Here is a 15,172-nt window from a genome sequence, read left to right as displayed (position 1 = left end):
GTGAGTCTGAACGGGAGACCCTGAGTATTTCCGTGTTATCCCGGCAGCCTCCTCGTCTTGAAGGCCTCAGAGATGATGGTTTCTCCAGCGTCGCCCAACAGCACAGCTTGTTCATCCTCTGTGACCGTGTGGCTGTCGCGCCTGCAGATGGCAGTGTTGTCCAGAGTCGTGTTGCTCACTAATCCATCCTCTTCCTTTAGCTTTCATCTCAAACCACATGCCCTGTGCTAAATTGCTTCCATGGTTTTAGATCACTACACGGGGGTTTACTCAGCATGACGGCTGTATCTGCCCTCTCCCTCTGAAGTCCACAGCAAATTAAACATGGTGACAGAGATTTACTCTTTACTGGGGAATTCATTCTGAAAATCGACAGTACTAAACATGGGCATCTCAATGAGCAAAGTGGCTTCCTGTGCAGATTGACAGCTGCTATTATTTCTGTTTACATTTACTGGATTTGGGGTATTAGTTTTTTTCCTCACATATTTATTTACCTATAAATTGTTTTTTTAATCTGGCACAGAAAAGCTTATATTTTTCAATTCAAAGGACAAATTCAGTCCACTCATCAATGCACTGTCACATACACAACCGTTCTGTATGGATTTCCTGATACCTGTTTAATTTATATTATAAAAAGCACATGTTAGAAATATCCAAGCAGTAAGTGGCATCTGTTGTACTGTCATGTTTGTCCACTGTTGACATAGTGGAGACACTTCCTTGTGGATCAATAAGGAGAAGGTCATTCACTATGCACAAGGCCGGCGGTTCAATCCCTGCTCCTCCATTCTGTGTGCCTAAGTGTCCTCGGGAAGACACTGAGCCCCAAATGGGTCCTGATGGCTTTGATGGCAGAGTGAGTGTTGCCCATAGATGCACTGTATGAATGTGTGTGTGAATGATACAACTACTGTACTAAGTACTAAGTGTAAAAAGCTCCATATAAATACAGACCATTTAAAGATTTGTTTAAGCCTACAGATTTAGCCACCCTACCCCCATCCTTTAAGAGCTATGTTTCCATGGTAACAATCAGGGACACCAAATGAGGGAAAAGGAGGAAAACATGGCTCATCATCTGTCCCTTGATCACAGTGTTGTGGAGTGAGTAAACAATGTGCAGGTAAGCTAGGGTTTGCAAGAGATCACATGAATCATAATAATCATAAATGTGCTTAATTGACCAATCCCCATGATTCTGTTACTAGTCCGATATTAGTGGTTGTCAATCTAGTTGTTGGGATTTTAACTATTACCACATGTGTTGTTATGCTAGTTTTAAAGTGGAAAAAGTAAGTGGATCACTTTACTCCCTTGATTTCTCTGGTCTGTCTCACTTTACCCCGTAGCTGGGGTAAAGTGAGACACAAGACCACTTTTTAAAAAACAATCATATTTCCACTGCCCTTTATCCTGAAGACATTCTGATCATTTGCATTGATAGGAAACATCCTAAATTAATGGGAAATGTGTGCATTTTACTGATATATCATTTTAGCTCGCCTAGAGGGGAGCAAATGCAAAAAAAATTCTCACATTACCCCGCTATCCCCTACCACAGTCAGAGCTGTAATAACCTAAACTGAACCAGAGGGGACGCACATTAGGACACATTCACTGCTGGGGGGTATATTGGGGTACACATTTCCTCTGGGCATTTTAAAACTTTGAATGTCCTCAAATCAATACAAATCTGCGAATGTGCAATATACATGTAGTCCTCTGCAAAAACTGCATGAGGAGACATTATTGTCTTCTATTAGGATCTAACTGCACTGATTATAACGGTCTCTAGGGCATCACAGTGATCTTGGGGTCATGAAAGATTGTCCACCAAATCTAAAATATCAGTTCAATAATCTAATTTAAGTATACGGCCTCTTGTCTGAGATACTTATTAATAGACAGATGTTTGTACAAATAGTGAAGCCTTTCAAATATGATCAACTGCACCCGCTGCACATAGACTACTCTAATCTTATGAAGCCATTTATTATCATTATTATTATTACTATTATCATTTTTATTATTATTAATACATTTCTCCTCATGTTCTGCCTTGCTCTGTATGTGTGTTTGTCTGAGGACAGGTTTTGTCCCAATAACTTCACAAACGTGCACAATGCAATCATTAAACTTCACAGATGTTACCAGAGACCAAAATGAAGGCTTGAAGATCGGTTCGGTCTGATCAGTGACTGCTGAGTACTCGTGTGAATAAATACAATGATTGCATTGTATGTATTCTCTATGAGAACCTTTGGTCTTTACCACACTGTCACATTCACTGATTGACAGTCCTGATGTCACCATATCGGACTTATTGTCTGTCCTGAACCAATCACTGACTGAATTCCATCCTGAAATATAATTTCTATTCTGCCCGTCTATCTGACAAACAGACAATTGCACGGCCGACCTCCCCATCACTCCCCATCACCACTTTGACCTGTATAATGTCCAGGGACACGTGTGCAAAGGTTTTAATCAACCACCCGCTGCTGAGCCGGTCCTGACCTCATGGGGCCCCTCAACCCATTAACCATGTAATGCATTTTCAAATATAAAATCCTTTCATGGATTGCCTGAAAACATAATGGTTATTCTTAACATGTTGCTCAGTTTGACCAGCTAATAGATATTTTTATGTTAATATGTAAGTCCATTTCTTTCTATCTTACAATAATGCAGTGTTGTACCTAAACATTGACGAAGAGACTGGATCATCATGGTTTAATTTTAAAATGGTGTGTTTATGTGAAGAGTGTCATTGTGCCAATATGTTGTACTGTTTCATTTGTATCCACATAGAAAAAATCATTAGAAACATAAAAAGCCCGTTTGTGATCATTAAATGTAATCATTACTTTTATTTCACTTTTGCAGAATGGATGAGCTGCTGTGGATTCTTACAATGCACAAAGTCACAGAACAGCTCAAGTAGCGTCTTCGTGTTCAAAATGTTGCTTCACTTTATGATCTTATTGAAGTTGTATACATTTTGTCACCTACCTAGACCAGGGGGGGAGGCGAGCAAATTTTTCAGGGCCCTACAAACTTGTGTAGTGAGCGTGCAGGGCCGTCTGGCTCTGTGTCAAACCTTCTTGTATGACATTTCAAGCCCTCTTGCGCCTCCGTCCCACTGAGGCCCTAAGCAGGTGCTTAGTTTGGGTCTCTATATTTCATGAAGGTGTTTCACATCGATGAGATTGATATTGATTCTCATCACTAAAGTTCAGTTGCTTCAATTTTTTTCTATGCTTTAATTTCATAATGAAAGTTATGTCTGATTCGCTGCAGCCTGTACAAAGTGAAAAGAGAGAGTAAATCAACTTGCACTCCTTTACAACTCTTTATTAGATTATCTGTATGTGTGTGTGGGTGTGTGTGTGTGCGTGTGTGCAAGCTTGCATGCATACGTGTGTGTGTGTGTGTGTGCTTGTACAGTATACAGTACACGTGTGAGCCAATTGAACAATGATATTGATTAAATCACACTGGATCACAAACAAGGACAGAAACACAATAGGATTGAAACCACGAGCACTAACATTTAGAGACAGAGTTTAAAAGCATCAATCACACAGTGTGGAAACAAGAGGATTTTACCAGCCAGAGGGAAACTCTAGTGAAGCCCAACATATGTTGCTTATGATGTTTTACCAAGATGAAATCAGGAGCTGAGTTGAAGGGTCAATCACAGAAATGCACCTGGCTTTAAATTACCCCTGAATTTAGGAGAATAACTGACTGTTTATGACATTTCAGTTTGTTCTGTTTCCATGGTTATATTACACTGAATGTGCCATAGGAAACACCAATATTCAGTGTGACCCAAGTAAAAAACTGGAAAATGATACAGAAATTATAGGAAAGATTTAAATACATACACCCAGAATTTGATCATGTGTCATTGTCTTATATATAAGTCATTCTAAGTTATAAATTATGCACAGACTTTCACAAAGAAGCTGTTTACAACCCCCACCCCAACCCGCCCCACCTTCAGGACTCCCACCCACCACCCTCCCATCTCAGTTCATGACAGTGCAGTTTTGGTTGACATGCAAGACCAGGCCCGAATTATGTGAGGACGCAGGAGACGGAGCTCGCTCTACGACGGCACATCCTGCTTCTTTTTCTGGAATTTCCTAAACTGCGACTGGATGGCGACGGCAGCCTTCTCCGTCTCGGGGTCCTTCATGTCGATGTCGAAGTCCTCCGGCACGTTGTTCTTCTTCTCATCTACAGAGAGGACAGGGACCGTGGTGAGAAAAGGTCACGACTGACGTGTCTCAATTGCACCTTTAGCGCTAAGTAGTGCAGGCCAGGGCTGTTTCACATTCAAATATAGATTATTGTATGTCTCAGGCAAGAATATGGCTGTATGTGTGTTTACACAGCCATAGAGAACCATGTATTTATATTAATTAGATCTTATTTATTAACCAGAACCTTTGTTTAGAAGTGTCTGCTCAGTGATTCAACTACTGACGTATTCATGCTGTTTTCGCTGTTCAGAGATCAGTGCTGAAACGTTTGAAAGTGGATAAACTCAAAAGTATATGTCATGCTCGGATTGATTAACCTACCAGTTTCCAACTGAGGAAATGTGTAGTGCAAGCATTTTCTCTACCTTCTTTGGGATAACATGAGGATTCATGTTTAGAGACTATTACATTAGAAGCTCTTGTCTTTCTGAAAGAAGACGTCATTTGCACTGCAGCATTCATCCATCTGACTAGTAGCTCACTAGATGAAGGTTGTAGCATCTCATTCACGGTTTAAGGTTGGACCGGCTCAAAGACTAGATTTACAACACCAAGACAATCAGGAAATCGAGTGTGCACTTCACCTGATTCGTACAGATTATTATGTCATATATGTAAAGCTGTAGAAGTGAACATGTTCATATCTGCTTCATTTCGTGAACCCTCCTCCCTTCATTCTTCTCCTGATCTCAGACCCAAATATGAACGTCTACTTGCTTTAAGCCCTGCAAATATTAGCCTGCTGACATGCTAGATATGATGGAGAACACAATGACAAAACACCTGCTAAACAACCAAATCAATGTCAGCATTGGCACTGTGATTGCATTGCATCAGCATTGTTAGCATGCTAATGTTAGCATTTACCTCAAAACACCACTGTGGTTGTTTCTCCTTCTATAAAATACAGGTCACTTGTCTTATCAAGATTTAAAAGTAATTAACAAAATACAAGGGAGTAAAACAACACAGAACAAATCAAGACAAATATAAGAAATATAACTAAAAGAAAATCTGTTAAAATCAGGCATTTAAAAAACGCTTTCCCATAAATATATGTTTTAAGCAATGATTTAAGAACAGGGCTGGCAAGTCTAATCTTTTCAGGCAATGAATTCCAGAGCCCTGGGCCCTGAGGGCTGGTCACTAAACTGAGGAACTACAGTAAGTGTTGGATGGAGGATCAAAGATTCCAGCTTGGAGCATATGGAGTTAGTAGCTCTGTTATATCACTGGGGGCCAGACCGCGCTGAGCTTTAAATCAATCTTAAAATCAAATCTACGTTGAAATGGGTAATCATGTTTGCACTGATAATATGACACCATGCACATTACATTTTGGTTTAATTACATATAACAATCAATTATGCTGATCTTCTATTTTCCTCCAAGATTAATTTATTCTATTTCTCCTACATTTGTTATTCTTGTCAGAGAGGAAAGGCATAACCTGTTCAAACAGAGGCTAAATAAACTCTGGCCTATAATCCAACAATTATCTAACCAAACAAACACTCAACAAATGATTGAAGTCCTTGTGTGCAAATTAACTAAAACATCTTTGCAGGATTTACACAGTTTATTCAGTTGGATTATTAAAGAGGGAATTTGTTCAGGACAGTGGAGAAATCAAGAGAACTGCTTTCCACAGATGAGATGTCAGTGTTTAATTACATAAGACAAACTCCTGTAATCCTGCATTTATAGATAAACTGTCATCATCTTCATACACGCAGCAGATCAGTTTTATTAATCCTCACACTGTCCACTAATGAACAGAGTGGGACATTATAATTTACCGCAAAACCACAATGTCAGTGCTCAAGTGGCAAAATGGTGAGTACAAGACTGAAATCAGGCCAGTGTGGAATGGCTCAGACACGTGCGCTGTGGAACTGACACAAGTGGAAAGGTTGTGTTTTATTTTAAAAGATGTGGCTGAACTTCTTACTGTAGAAGAAGGATTGACAGGAAGACAAAATTGCAACGTGTCAGCTGCGTCCAAATTCAGGGGCTGTGTCTTTCGGAGGATGTGGTCCATGCAGCTCATGAAAGAGACGGTCTTCTTGGGCCGAGTGGACCATGCACCTGGACTGAGAAGGTCTGGTCTACAGGGGACTTCTGCGATCTGTGTCACCAGCTCGCCCCGCCCTCACTGCTATCTCCTAGCAACAGAGCTGCAGTTGTTTTTCTGAACATGTTCCGTGTTAGCTGTTTGGTTGAACTGAAGTCTCGGACGTCTCGTGACTTGACACCGGCATTCTGGGAGGGATCCACCCGTTGGAATGCTTGTTTCTCTTGGACGAAAGGAGGCATTTGTCGGCCACAGGGAAATGGGACAGTCTTCAAATGAAACCCAACGAAAGATGCAGCCCCTGATTTGAGACACAGCTATTCACTCACTGCTACCAAAAGGTCAGTAGTTTATTCAAGCAGCAGTTGTCATGCAGTACAGTGCTCCGTGCATGGGGGGGGCTGACCTGCCGTGCAAAGTGTGCGCTCCAGCAGAAACAGTGATTTTTCCAAGTGACCTACTTACGTTTAGATGGAACCTTTGGTTGACCTTGAGGTCCTTGGATGAAACACGTGACAGTGAAAACAAATTCATATTTCATGATTGCAGAAGCCACACAAACCTTTGTCTCTCCTCTACACACACACACACACACTGTCTTAACATTCTAACCTGCCCCACAGGGTCGATACCCTTTACACCACAGAGAGCGACTTCATGGGCCAGAAACATCACAGGCTCAGTAATGTGCTGTGCTGCAGCGCGAATGAATCACATTGCCACAATGGATGATGGGATTATTTCCATAAGAGGTTTGTGAAAGGTCATGTTTAAATTGGTTCCTGGGAGATTTAAGGAAACCTGAGAGTATGTGGACAATGATTGATGAAGGCTGGAACAAACCACAAAGACACGACCTGTGAAGCCAATCAATGAACACTGATCCACAAGAGTGGACCTAAGTGGGAACACTTTGATCCCTCATGGTGTGTGGTTGTGTAAGTTGGTGGTTTTTTATACATGATGCTCTTCAGGTGATTCCTCTTGTTATAGCTCCCTCAACAGAGTTAGTCTGTGAGCTAGTTGGCAGGCAGACGGCAGATAACTGCCTTTCAGACTTTCCTTATTTTATGTTTGTAAAAAAATTCAGTCGAGAAAATTTCCTATTCCTTTAAAATCTATTACCAGTTTCGACTGAAATTTTTTGTTTTAAACCTGAAACTTGATTGCATTGATTTTGGATCATTTTTGCTTGAACAAACACAATGAGGAATGTTAAGAAATAAGAAGGATAAACTTTGTATCGTCACATTGATGCTGAGTCAAGGAAAACAGGGAAATTAAGCAACATGTGGATTTGGCAATGAAATGAGAGGAATTATAATTTGTATAATTTAACATTTTTATTATAATCTTACAACTTATTCGATATAGATGATAATAATAATAATCTTGATTAACAGTGCTTCAGGAAAGGATAAAAACACAATAACACTAAATCCAAATTCACACAGAGATTACGTTTTTTATCCAAGCAGAAGCATTTTGGACCCAATTAAAGGCAATGGAGGGAAGCCCGACTAATACATGTATAGAGAGGTTTACAGAAATCTACTCAGAAAGTTAAAGACCCGGATAACCCTTAGTGTCTCTTCAAACAACTATCTTTACATAGTATTCACAAAGACCAGAATCTAACATAAACATCAGATGTCTTACAACTGGAGATAGGGCTTCAAACAAGAAGTGTGATTTATTTCTATATCCCACCTTTAATTTGTTCTCTGACCTTCTCTTATCCTCCAGTTAATCCATTGCTCGTTTTCAATATATTTGCATTATAATCTGCAGGCTGTGATCCAAAGTGCCACTGTACAATATAAACGCACAATAGATCTGGGCTGGATTGTACTGCAGCTGCCAAAGGGAAACTGATAAAGATTTACTGCTCTACAAATATCTCTTATTTTCTATATAATACATGATGTCAACTGGATTTGCCTGCAGTACCCAATAGTAATTGAGGGATAGTGTGTAGGTGTGTGTAAGATGTATTATAATATCTTTGATGTGTGTGGTCACTTGTACCACCCACTCCCCCCTCTCTCTTATATATAATGCCTATAATATTATATTATATTGAGAAATGATACTGTATGATGCAGTCAGGATTTTTTATAAAGAACATTTTCTATACTGTGAATTTATTAGACTGAGTTAAAGTTTAGTAAAAACTCAAAAGAACAGAAAGTGGAAGGAGATAGAAAGAAAAGAGGGCACATGTCAAATGAATGCAATTCACGCCTCGGTCAAATTCAATGAAGCTGCCTAAAATCCCCCCCGATCTCTGCCGGGTGTTTCCCTGCGGACCGAGCCGGAGCCGCACTGCACTTCATCATCCAAGAAGTCGGGACAGGAATCCATTTCAGTTTGGCTCCTAACAGTGTTATCAGCGGGCCCAGAGAGACGAGAGGTGACGCGTGGTCTCCAGGTGCACAGGAGCTGCTGCTTTATGTGCTGAATGGGTGTGTGGAGCCATTTAACAGTGAACAGGCTCCTATTAACCTGCTGCAGCCACTGTGTGAGGAGGAGATTACTCTGACTCCTCTGTGTGCTGTATCGCACGCTGCCATGAAACCTAATTTTTAAAGGCGCAAACTGCAGGAAGTGCTTAAAGGATTTAAGGCATCTAAAGTGCAGAAACCCACAACACATGTTTATTTATGATAAATATATCAGCTTTTCTCCGAGCCTAGTCAGCATCTGTTCATTATGTGACGCAGGGAGGAGAATGTCAAAGTGACTCTCGAGCGTCTCTCCTGAGCTGAGGCTGTGAAAACAAAGCAGTTCACTGGTCTGAGGTCCATTAGAGACAGCCCTTTGTTCCTGTTTCTTCTCCTTTTTGCCAAGATGACAGATCTGCCTTTAACACCATTTATGTATTTCAAAGGGTCCTGCCAAGTACAGCGGGTCCAATTTTACCGTTTCTAACTCTAGGGATTTGAATTACATTATTATGCCGAAAATACCATGGCCTCGTTTTCAAAGTAGGTCTTCCTGTAAATTGATAACATGGTGGAGGAAACCATAACCACTGAGGTGTGTTGGTCCTCATACGAGAGCAGGAGAGAGGCGTGTTCACATCTATTCTTCTGTCAGCTTTTCTCAATGATTGTGTGATCTTTAATACACTGATATTTTACTCAGTGTGTGATTAAGAGATAATAGACAGCGTTGTGATACCCAAAGCTCTTACATCTCTGCTCCTTAGCTTAAAGAGAATAACATCGGGAATCAAACACCAGGTCACCTTTCTCACCTGTCCAATGTGTGTGTGTGTGTGTGTGTGTGTGTGTGTGTCATTTGCTGTGAGCCAATGGCTGTGATTTGTGTGTTGATTGAAACACACACATTGGAGTTTATTTTTGTCGACTGCAACAAACACTGTGGTCCCTCGTCTCCTGCTGTGTTGCTCTGTGACACTGAACCATATGGATATTGAAGGACCTCTTGCCTCATCAGCTGAGGGGTGTAGGATATATACAACTATCTTAATATAGACTTAAGGGAATATGTGCATAGTGGTCTCCTATTTCCTTATGTGTTTGTCTGTCTGCATTCCTAGGTCCATGCATTGCTGTCTTAAGACAGAGTTGGGCCCCTTAAAGGCTGAAGGTGAAGCCTTGTCCTCAGAGATGATTTATAGAAGACTGTATTCAAGTGATGTTGAATATCTATTCTGAGGAAGCAACCACCCTGACATTTTCTATATTTAAATATAGTATTAAACGTATAATCAGAAATACTATAGGACTAGTTCATGTTGTACAATATAAATAATGTATTTAAAGTTTTTGCTGCATTCACTCTTGGGGTTTGGGCGGTTTTCATTCTCTTGAGTTAGTATCAGTGTATTGATAAGATGTGAAATCAACGGATCAGTAAAACCAGTTCTGTATTAATAATAATAATAACAAAAAATTATAATATCAGTAATAAATGTGAAATGGCATTGTGCTGTTGCATTGGAAAACAAGAGGTAAAACAAATATCTGGAGATTTATAAAAATGTTGGTTAAAGCAGCACATTAAGAATATTGTAATAATCTGTATTTCTATTTATATGTTCCGGGGGTGAGTTCAGACTGGTGCTCAAAAATACCTTGGCCAGCAGATGGTTTGCTGCTTCCAGTTGTTGCTCCAGATGCTTGTCTCTGCAAAGACAACAGAGAAAAACATCATCATCATTTGTTTCTGAATATGAAACAACAACATGTGTTAGAAAATAAAAAATGTCCTCCTGCTAGAATGTGTTTTCATTTATTCCACAAAATGCACATTTACAGTGGAGATCACAAAACAAGTTTGAACACACAGTCTGGCTTGTTCTCCCAACAGGAAAAGCATGATGGGAAGTCATGTTCACGCTGAACTACAGTCCATCTCGGTGAACATGTTGGAGGACAGCCTCTGCTCTGTGTGAGGGCAGACAGGATGAGCTGTGGTGATCTATAATCCATGTTTCTGCAGCGGAGGCACGCTCGCTCTGCTCTAACAGCTCCCAACTGTTCTCCCCTGACAGACTGGTGCTGCTCTGCAACATTACAAGAAGCACTCAGCTCCCGAAATAAGACGACTGCTCCACACCAGCGCGCGCACAGGAGGAGACCTGTCTGCATCAGTGGCATCACTCACGTCCTCAGCGTGTTTTCCCAAGAAAGATCATTTTGCATCACGTCGAGCTTTCGTGCATTAAAAAAAAAAAAAAATCTAACTTAACATTCTGCTCCTGCAAAAATCAATGTGTTCCTAGTACGAGAGCATAACTCATACAGCTGAGCCATGTGGGTGTGATTTGATTTAGAGCACATTGTATTTCACAGCAGAGGCCGTCCTTCCATCCCGGCCCTCAGCCTGAATTATTAATCCCGTGTGTTCAATGAATTTCAAATGCCAAAGCAGTGTTGACGTGTTTGAGTCAAGTGCGAGCGAAGCGACTCAAGACACTCGACATCCTCCTCCTCCGGTCCCAAGTGCAGTCATGAGAGAGAGCCAGAGGAAGTGAAAGTTGCTCTGCAGTGTGGCCTGCCATCTGCTTTTCTGTTTACACGCGTAAATCAAAGTGAGCGAACACCACTGGGATTCCCAGCAGCCTCTCGACAGTGCCAGACATTGCACCTCCACCCACCAGAGAATGTGTGAGCATTCAGTGGCAGCCAGTGCCCACGAACAATAACGTGTGAGCGATTGTCTCGGGGCAGCTGGAAGACGCAATGCAATTTTGAGAAAAATTGAGAAATCAAGACAAACGCACATAGTTGATATTAAAAAGCTGCTGCAGGGCAGAACTTTCTGGTGTCTGCTCCTTTTGTTTGACTCCATTTTCTTTCTTTTCATCTTCACTCCATTCTCTACTGTCCTATCATTTTTGTCTCTCCTCTTAAAGCCTTTAACTTCGCCTGGCACTCCTGCACCTTAAGAAGATGGATCATGGCTTTAGACCCAACAACAGATATGAGAAACTAATCCCAAGTTGAAAGATGTACACTTCCTCCAGCTATAAAACATTCGAGGAATTCCAAAGGGACTAGAAAAAAAGATCTCCCTGATCACACCTCCTCTTGGTGCTATTTGTGTCTGTGTGAGTGGCTGTGTAGTGATAAAGGTATCCTAAGTATGAGTATTTTTGTCTCTGACTGTGACAGAAAAAAGTCACAAGGAAGGAACTTCATTATGTAACTATTAACTTAATTGTTTTTATCCAGAATTAATGCAAAATCATGTATAGAAAATAGTATGAATATTCTAAATGTGCGCTCATAAATCATAACTCTGCTATGAGGCACTGGTAGAGGTCAAAGCTCAACGGACAACAGCTGGCAGAGGTTTCACTGTGTTGGATGCCCCTTTTCCACTGGTCAAATACCTCACCAGCACCCACTAACATCTGGCTTTTGTCTCCAATAGAAATGGATTTCATCATTCACTCCAGGTTCAAATTACTGTGCAGCTGACTCCGATCAGCAGTGAACATGACACCCGCTATAATTTGGCAAGACAGCAAGGTGAGAGCATGCCTCAGGTTTTGGTGCGTTCTTGACATCAGTGTAAAAAAAGGCAAACTCCTCACCTAGTGATGGGAAACGAGTCAATCCCCCTTTTTAGGGGATTTGTCCCTGGGTGATAAACAGTGTATACACAATGATAATGTGTATATTTACATTACTGCAAGATAATTTTTGACCATCCTCATACAGTAAATCTGTTCACCATGAGGAGAGTACAGCCCGACTCGTTCCAGAGCTAATGCCTTCTCTCTCCGGGCAGTGCCCAAGGTCAGGTTATAGATAAAGGACCAACCAGCAGTACATTGTAGTGTGTACGTTTAAGGACTGTCTCACATAATTCAGATGCCCAGACAGGTAGGCACCAAACTCTGACTCTTTTTCCTATTATCAGTGGCAAGACATTAGGACACAACGTGATTTAGGAAGGCATACTTTAGGCTTAATTGTCCAATAGGATGCGCACACCTACATAGAGAGTGACAGCAATTATAGACTTTCATGAATGTGGTGTTGGAATGGGTGATGCAAGTAGAGGGAGATAAAGGAAGATTTAGTGGGAAACATCTTCAGACTTGGGGGTGACATTTGCTCATGTTGGCGATGGTATATTGACACCAGCTGCTGCCTGAGTTCTCGTTTCACCAGCTTCCAGAAGACTTCCATCGCAAGCTGGAGGTAAGTGCTGCATTGAGAAATGTATTTTTGTAAGATTGTATTACAATATGCATTGTATGAATTCCCTGCCCTGCAAACCACACAATCATAACAGTGTCCACAGGTGAAAAGACAGTAAAACTTCTTGTTCTGAGTCAGAATTTTGAAGTGTTGTTTTGGAGTTATAATCTCAGAAAACTTTTTTGTCCTCTAAAATAGGTGTATTCCTTTGAAGTTGGAAGTCATAAGTAATTGTCTTCCTTTGAAGCTCTATATCATAAGAAAGAAAGCTTGTCATCATAACAATAGTAACACCTATGAATCCTTTGAAGATGTTAAATGACTTGGTATATCTTATAATGATTGTACTACTTTCAAGTTGCCATTGAGGTTGAGGTTTTGTCATCTAACAATATCCGCATTACTTTAAAGGTGTGCCATATTACAAACACTGCATTACATTGAAGTATCGTCTTTGAGGTCTTATAAACACCCACCAAAAGCAGACAGGAGCTGGCACTGTGACAATAACACTCATTGTCCCTAATCATGTATAAGTCAAAATCTACTTTAAGTTTTTATGACCTCTTCATTCAAAAGGTCGTTGATTTATTCAAGCCCATGAAGTCTGGCAGGAAGATCTTCAAACACTGCAAGGCTTTCACTGAGAGCATGGTCGGTAAGAGGTACATGGGTGCTGATGAGATGTCAGAGTATGTGCAAGACTTCTACCAGCACATGTCAGAGCACCTTGAGACTCAGCTCAGTTGTTCGTCAGATCATGCACAGGACGTTATGGATGATGTAGAGAAGTACGTGATGACTCGTCTCTACAGGTCTGTGTTCTCTTCTGAAACCACAGATGATGAGAAAAAGGATCTGGCAATTCAGAGGAGAATAAAAGAATTGCACTGGGTCACCACTGAGATGCTGGGCTCGCCACTAGATGAGGAGAGCCTTGAGGTTTCGGACCACTTACTCAAAGCCATCATAGATTTGTCTGAAATGGATTTGAAGCAAGTGCCCAAAGACAAACTGCGGTGCATGACTAGCTGCAGCAAGCACGTCTTTAATGCCATCAAAGCCGAGACGAAAAAGATTGGGTCTGCGGACGACTTCCTCCCGACGCTCATCTACATCGTGCTAAAAACAAACCCTCCACGACTCATATCCAACATCCAATATATCATCCGCTTCGGCAACTCCATGAAGCTCATGTCCGGAGAGGATGAATACTACTTCACTACACTATGCTGTGTGGTGAACTTCATTGAGAACCTGAATGCTCAGTCTCTGAAACTGAGTTCTGAGCAGTTTGAGCGCTACATGTCAGGCCAGGCGCCCCCCCACAGGCCAAAGACCAACGGAGCTTCCTCTTCAGGCAGCGCAGCGCTCAGTCAGGTCAACACACGGCTAGTCCAGCTAAAGGAGCTTGAGGAAAGGCAGGGATGTGTCATGGAGAATGCTGGCCAAATGAAGGGCGACCTTATCGACTTTACAGATGAACTGGAGATGCAAGACCTAATTTCAACCACAGTGATCGGGTCTGCATCACACTCAGCAATTGACTCTGATATCATTGAGAATGAGCTCCTGCCTCAGCCACTGCAGCCATGGGTGCTTTATTGACATGTAGCTTTACTCCCCCTCCCCCTGTTCCTAGACATTTGTCTATGTAACACAGATTATACATTGAGCCAAATACTAACGCTCCTATTGTAAATATTCCATTTAAAGCTGAAGGATTTTTATCAAATCTTTCTTCTTGGAGATACTCGGGGCGTAAAATGCCCTAACTGCTGTTTCACAGTAGCCTTCAAGGGGTGAGCTGGAAACACAAGATAACCCAAACAAAATGATGTCAACTACACTAAACAAACTCTGTGCTAACGATCTAAATTTGCAGATTACTGGAAGATATTGTTTCTTGTCTGCAGCCTGCACAGACTCAGTATAGATGATGAGGCACAGGCGTCTTTCCGTGTGTGAGATCAGGTTAAAGAACTGAATTCCTCTCTCAGTGTGTGGCTGTCCACTTTTCATTAACCTGCACACCTGTCAACTGTGACCTTGACATCTAGCCACCTCTCTCTCATTGTTAGGAAACACAGACAGACGCTGGCGAGGGATAACATGCTGTGGAGTCTGCTATCATGATG

General features: G+C 41.4%; 2 protein-coding genes across 2 annotated transcripts; one reads left to right on the top strand and one right to left on the bottom strand.

Moving 5' to 3' along the window:
- Positions 1-4,120: 4,120 nt before the first annotated feature.
- On the bottom strand, positions 4,121-10,711 carry pcp4a (Purkinje cell protein 4a). Its single transcript, XM_053440904.1, has 3 exons — positions 10,667-10,711; positions 10,454-10,505; positions 4,121-4,251 (listed from the first exon to the last, which is right to left on the bottom strand). The coding sequence occupies exons 1-3, from the start codon at positions 10,709-10,711 to the stop codon at positions 4,121-4,123; spliced, it is 228 nt and encodes a 75-aa protein (XP_053296879.1).
- A 2,902-nt stretch (positions 10,712-13,613) lies between these two features.
- LOC128456648 (rab5 GDP/GTP exchange factor-like) lies at positions 13,614-14,642 on the top strand. Its single transcript, XM_053440903.1, has one exon. The coding sequence runs from the start codon at positions 13,635-13,637 to the stop codon at positions 14,640-14,642; it is 1,008 nt and encodes a 335-aa protein (XP_053296878.1). The 5' UTR covers positions 13,614-13,634.
- Positions 14,643-15,172: the final 530 nt, after the last annotated feature.

The sequence above is a fragment of the Pleuronectes platessa genome, chromosome 15 (assembly GCF_947347685.1).
Source record: "Pleuronectes platessa chromosome 15, fPlePla1.1, whole genome shotgun sequence".
Taxonomy (NCBI): Eukaryota; Metazoa; Chordata; class Actinopteri; order Pleuronectiformes; family Pleuronectidae; genus Pleuronectes; species Pleuronectes platessa.
This window is presented reverse-complemented; position numbering and strand designations above follow the sequence as displayed.

Excerpts from the sequence above, each read along its gene's own strand:
- pcp4a (XM_053440904.1), bottom strand. The coding sequence starts at position 10,711 with ATGACTTCCCATCATGCTTTTCCTGTTGGGAGAACAAGCCAGACT. Across the intron at positions 10,506-10,666 it reads TTGGGAGAACAAGCCAGACT|AGACAAGCATCTGGAGCAAC; the intron begins GTGTGTTCAAAC and ends TTGTCTTTGCAG. Across the intron at positions 4,252-10,453 it reads CAAACCATCTGCTGGCCAAG|ATGAGAAGAAGAACAACGTG; the intron begins GTATTTTTGAGC and ends TCCTCTCTGTAG.
- LOC128456648 (XM_053440903.1), top strand. The coding sequence starts at position 13,635 with ATGAAGTCTGGCAGGAAGATCTTCAAACACTGCAAGGCTTTCACTGAG.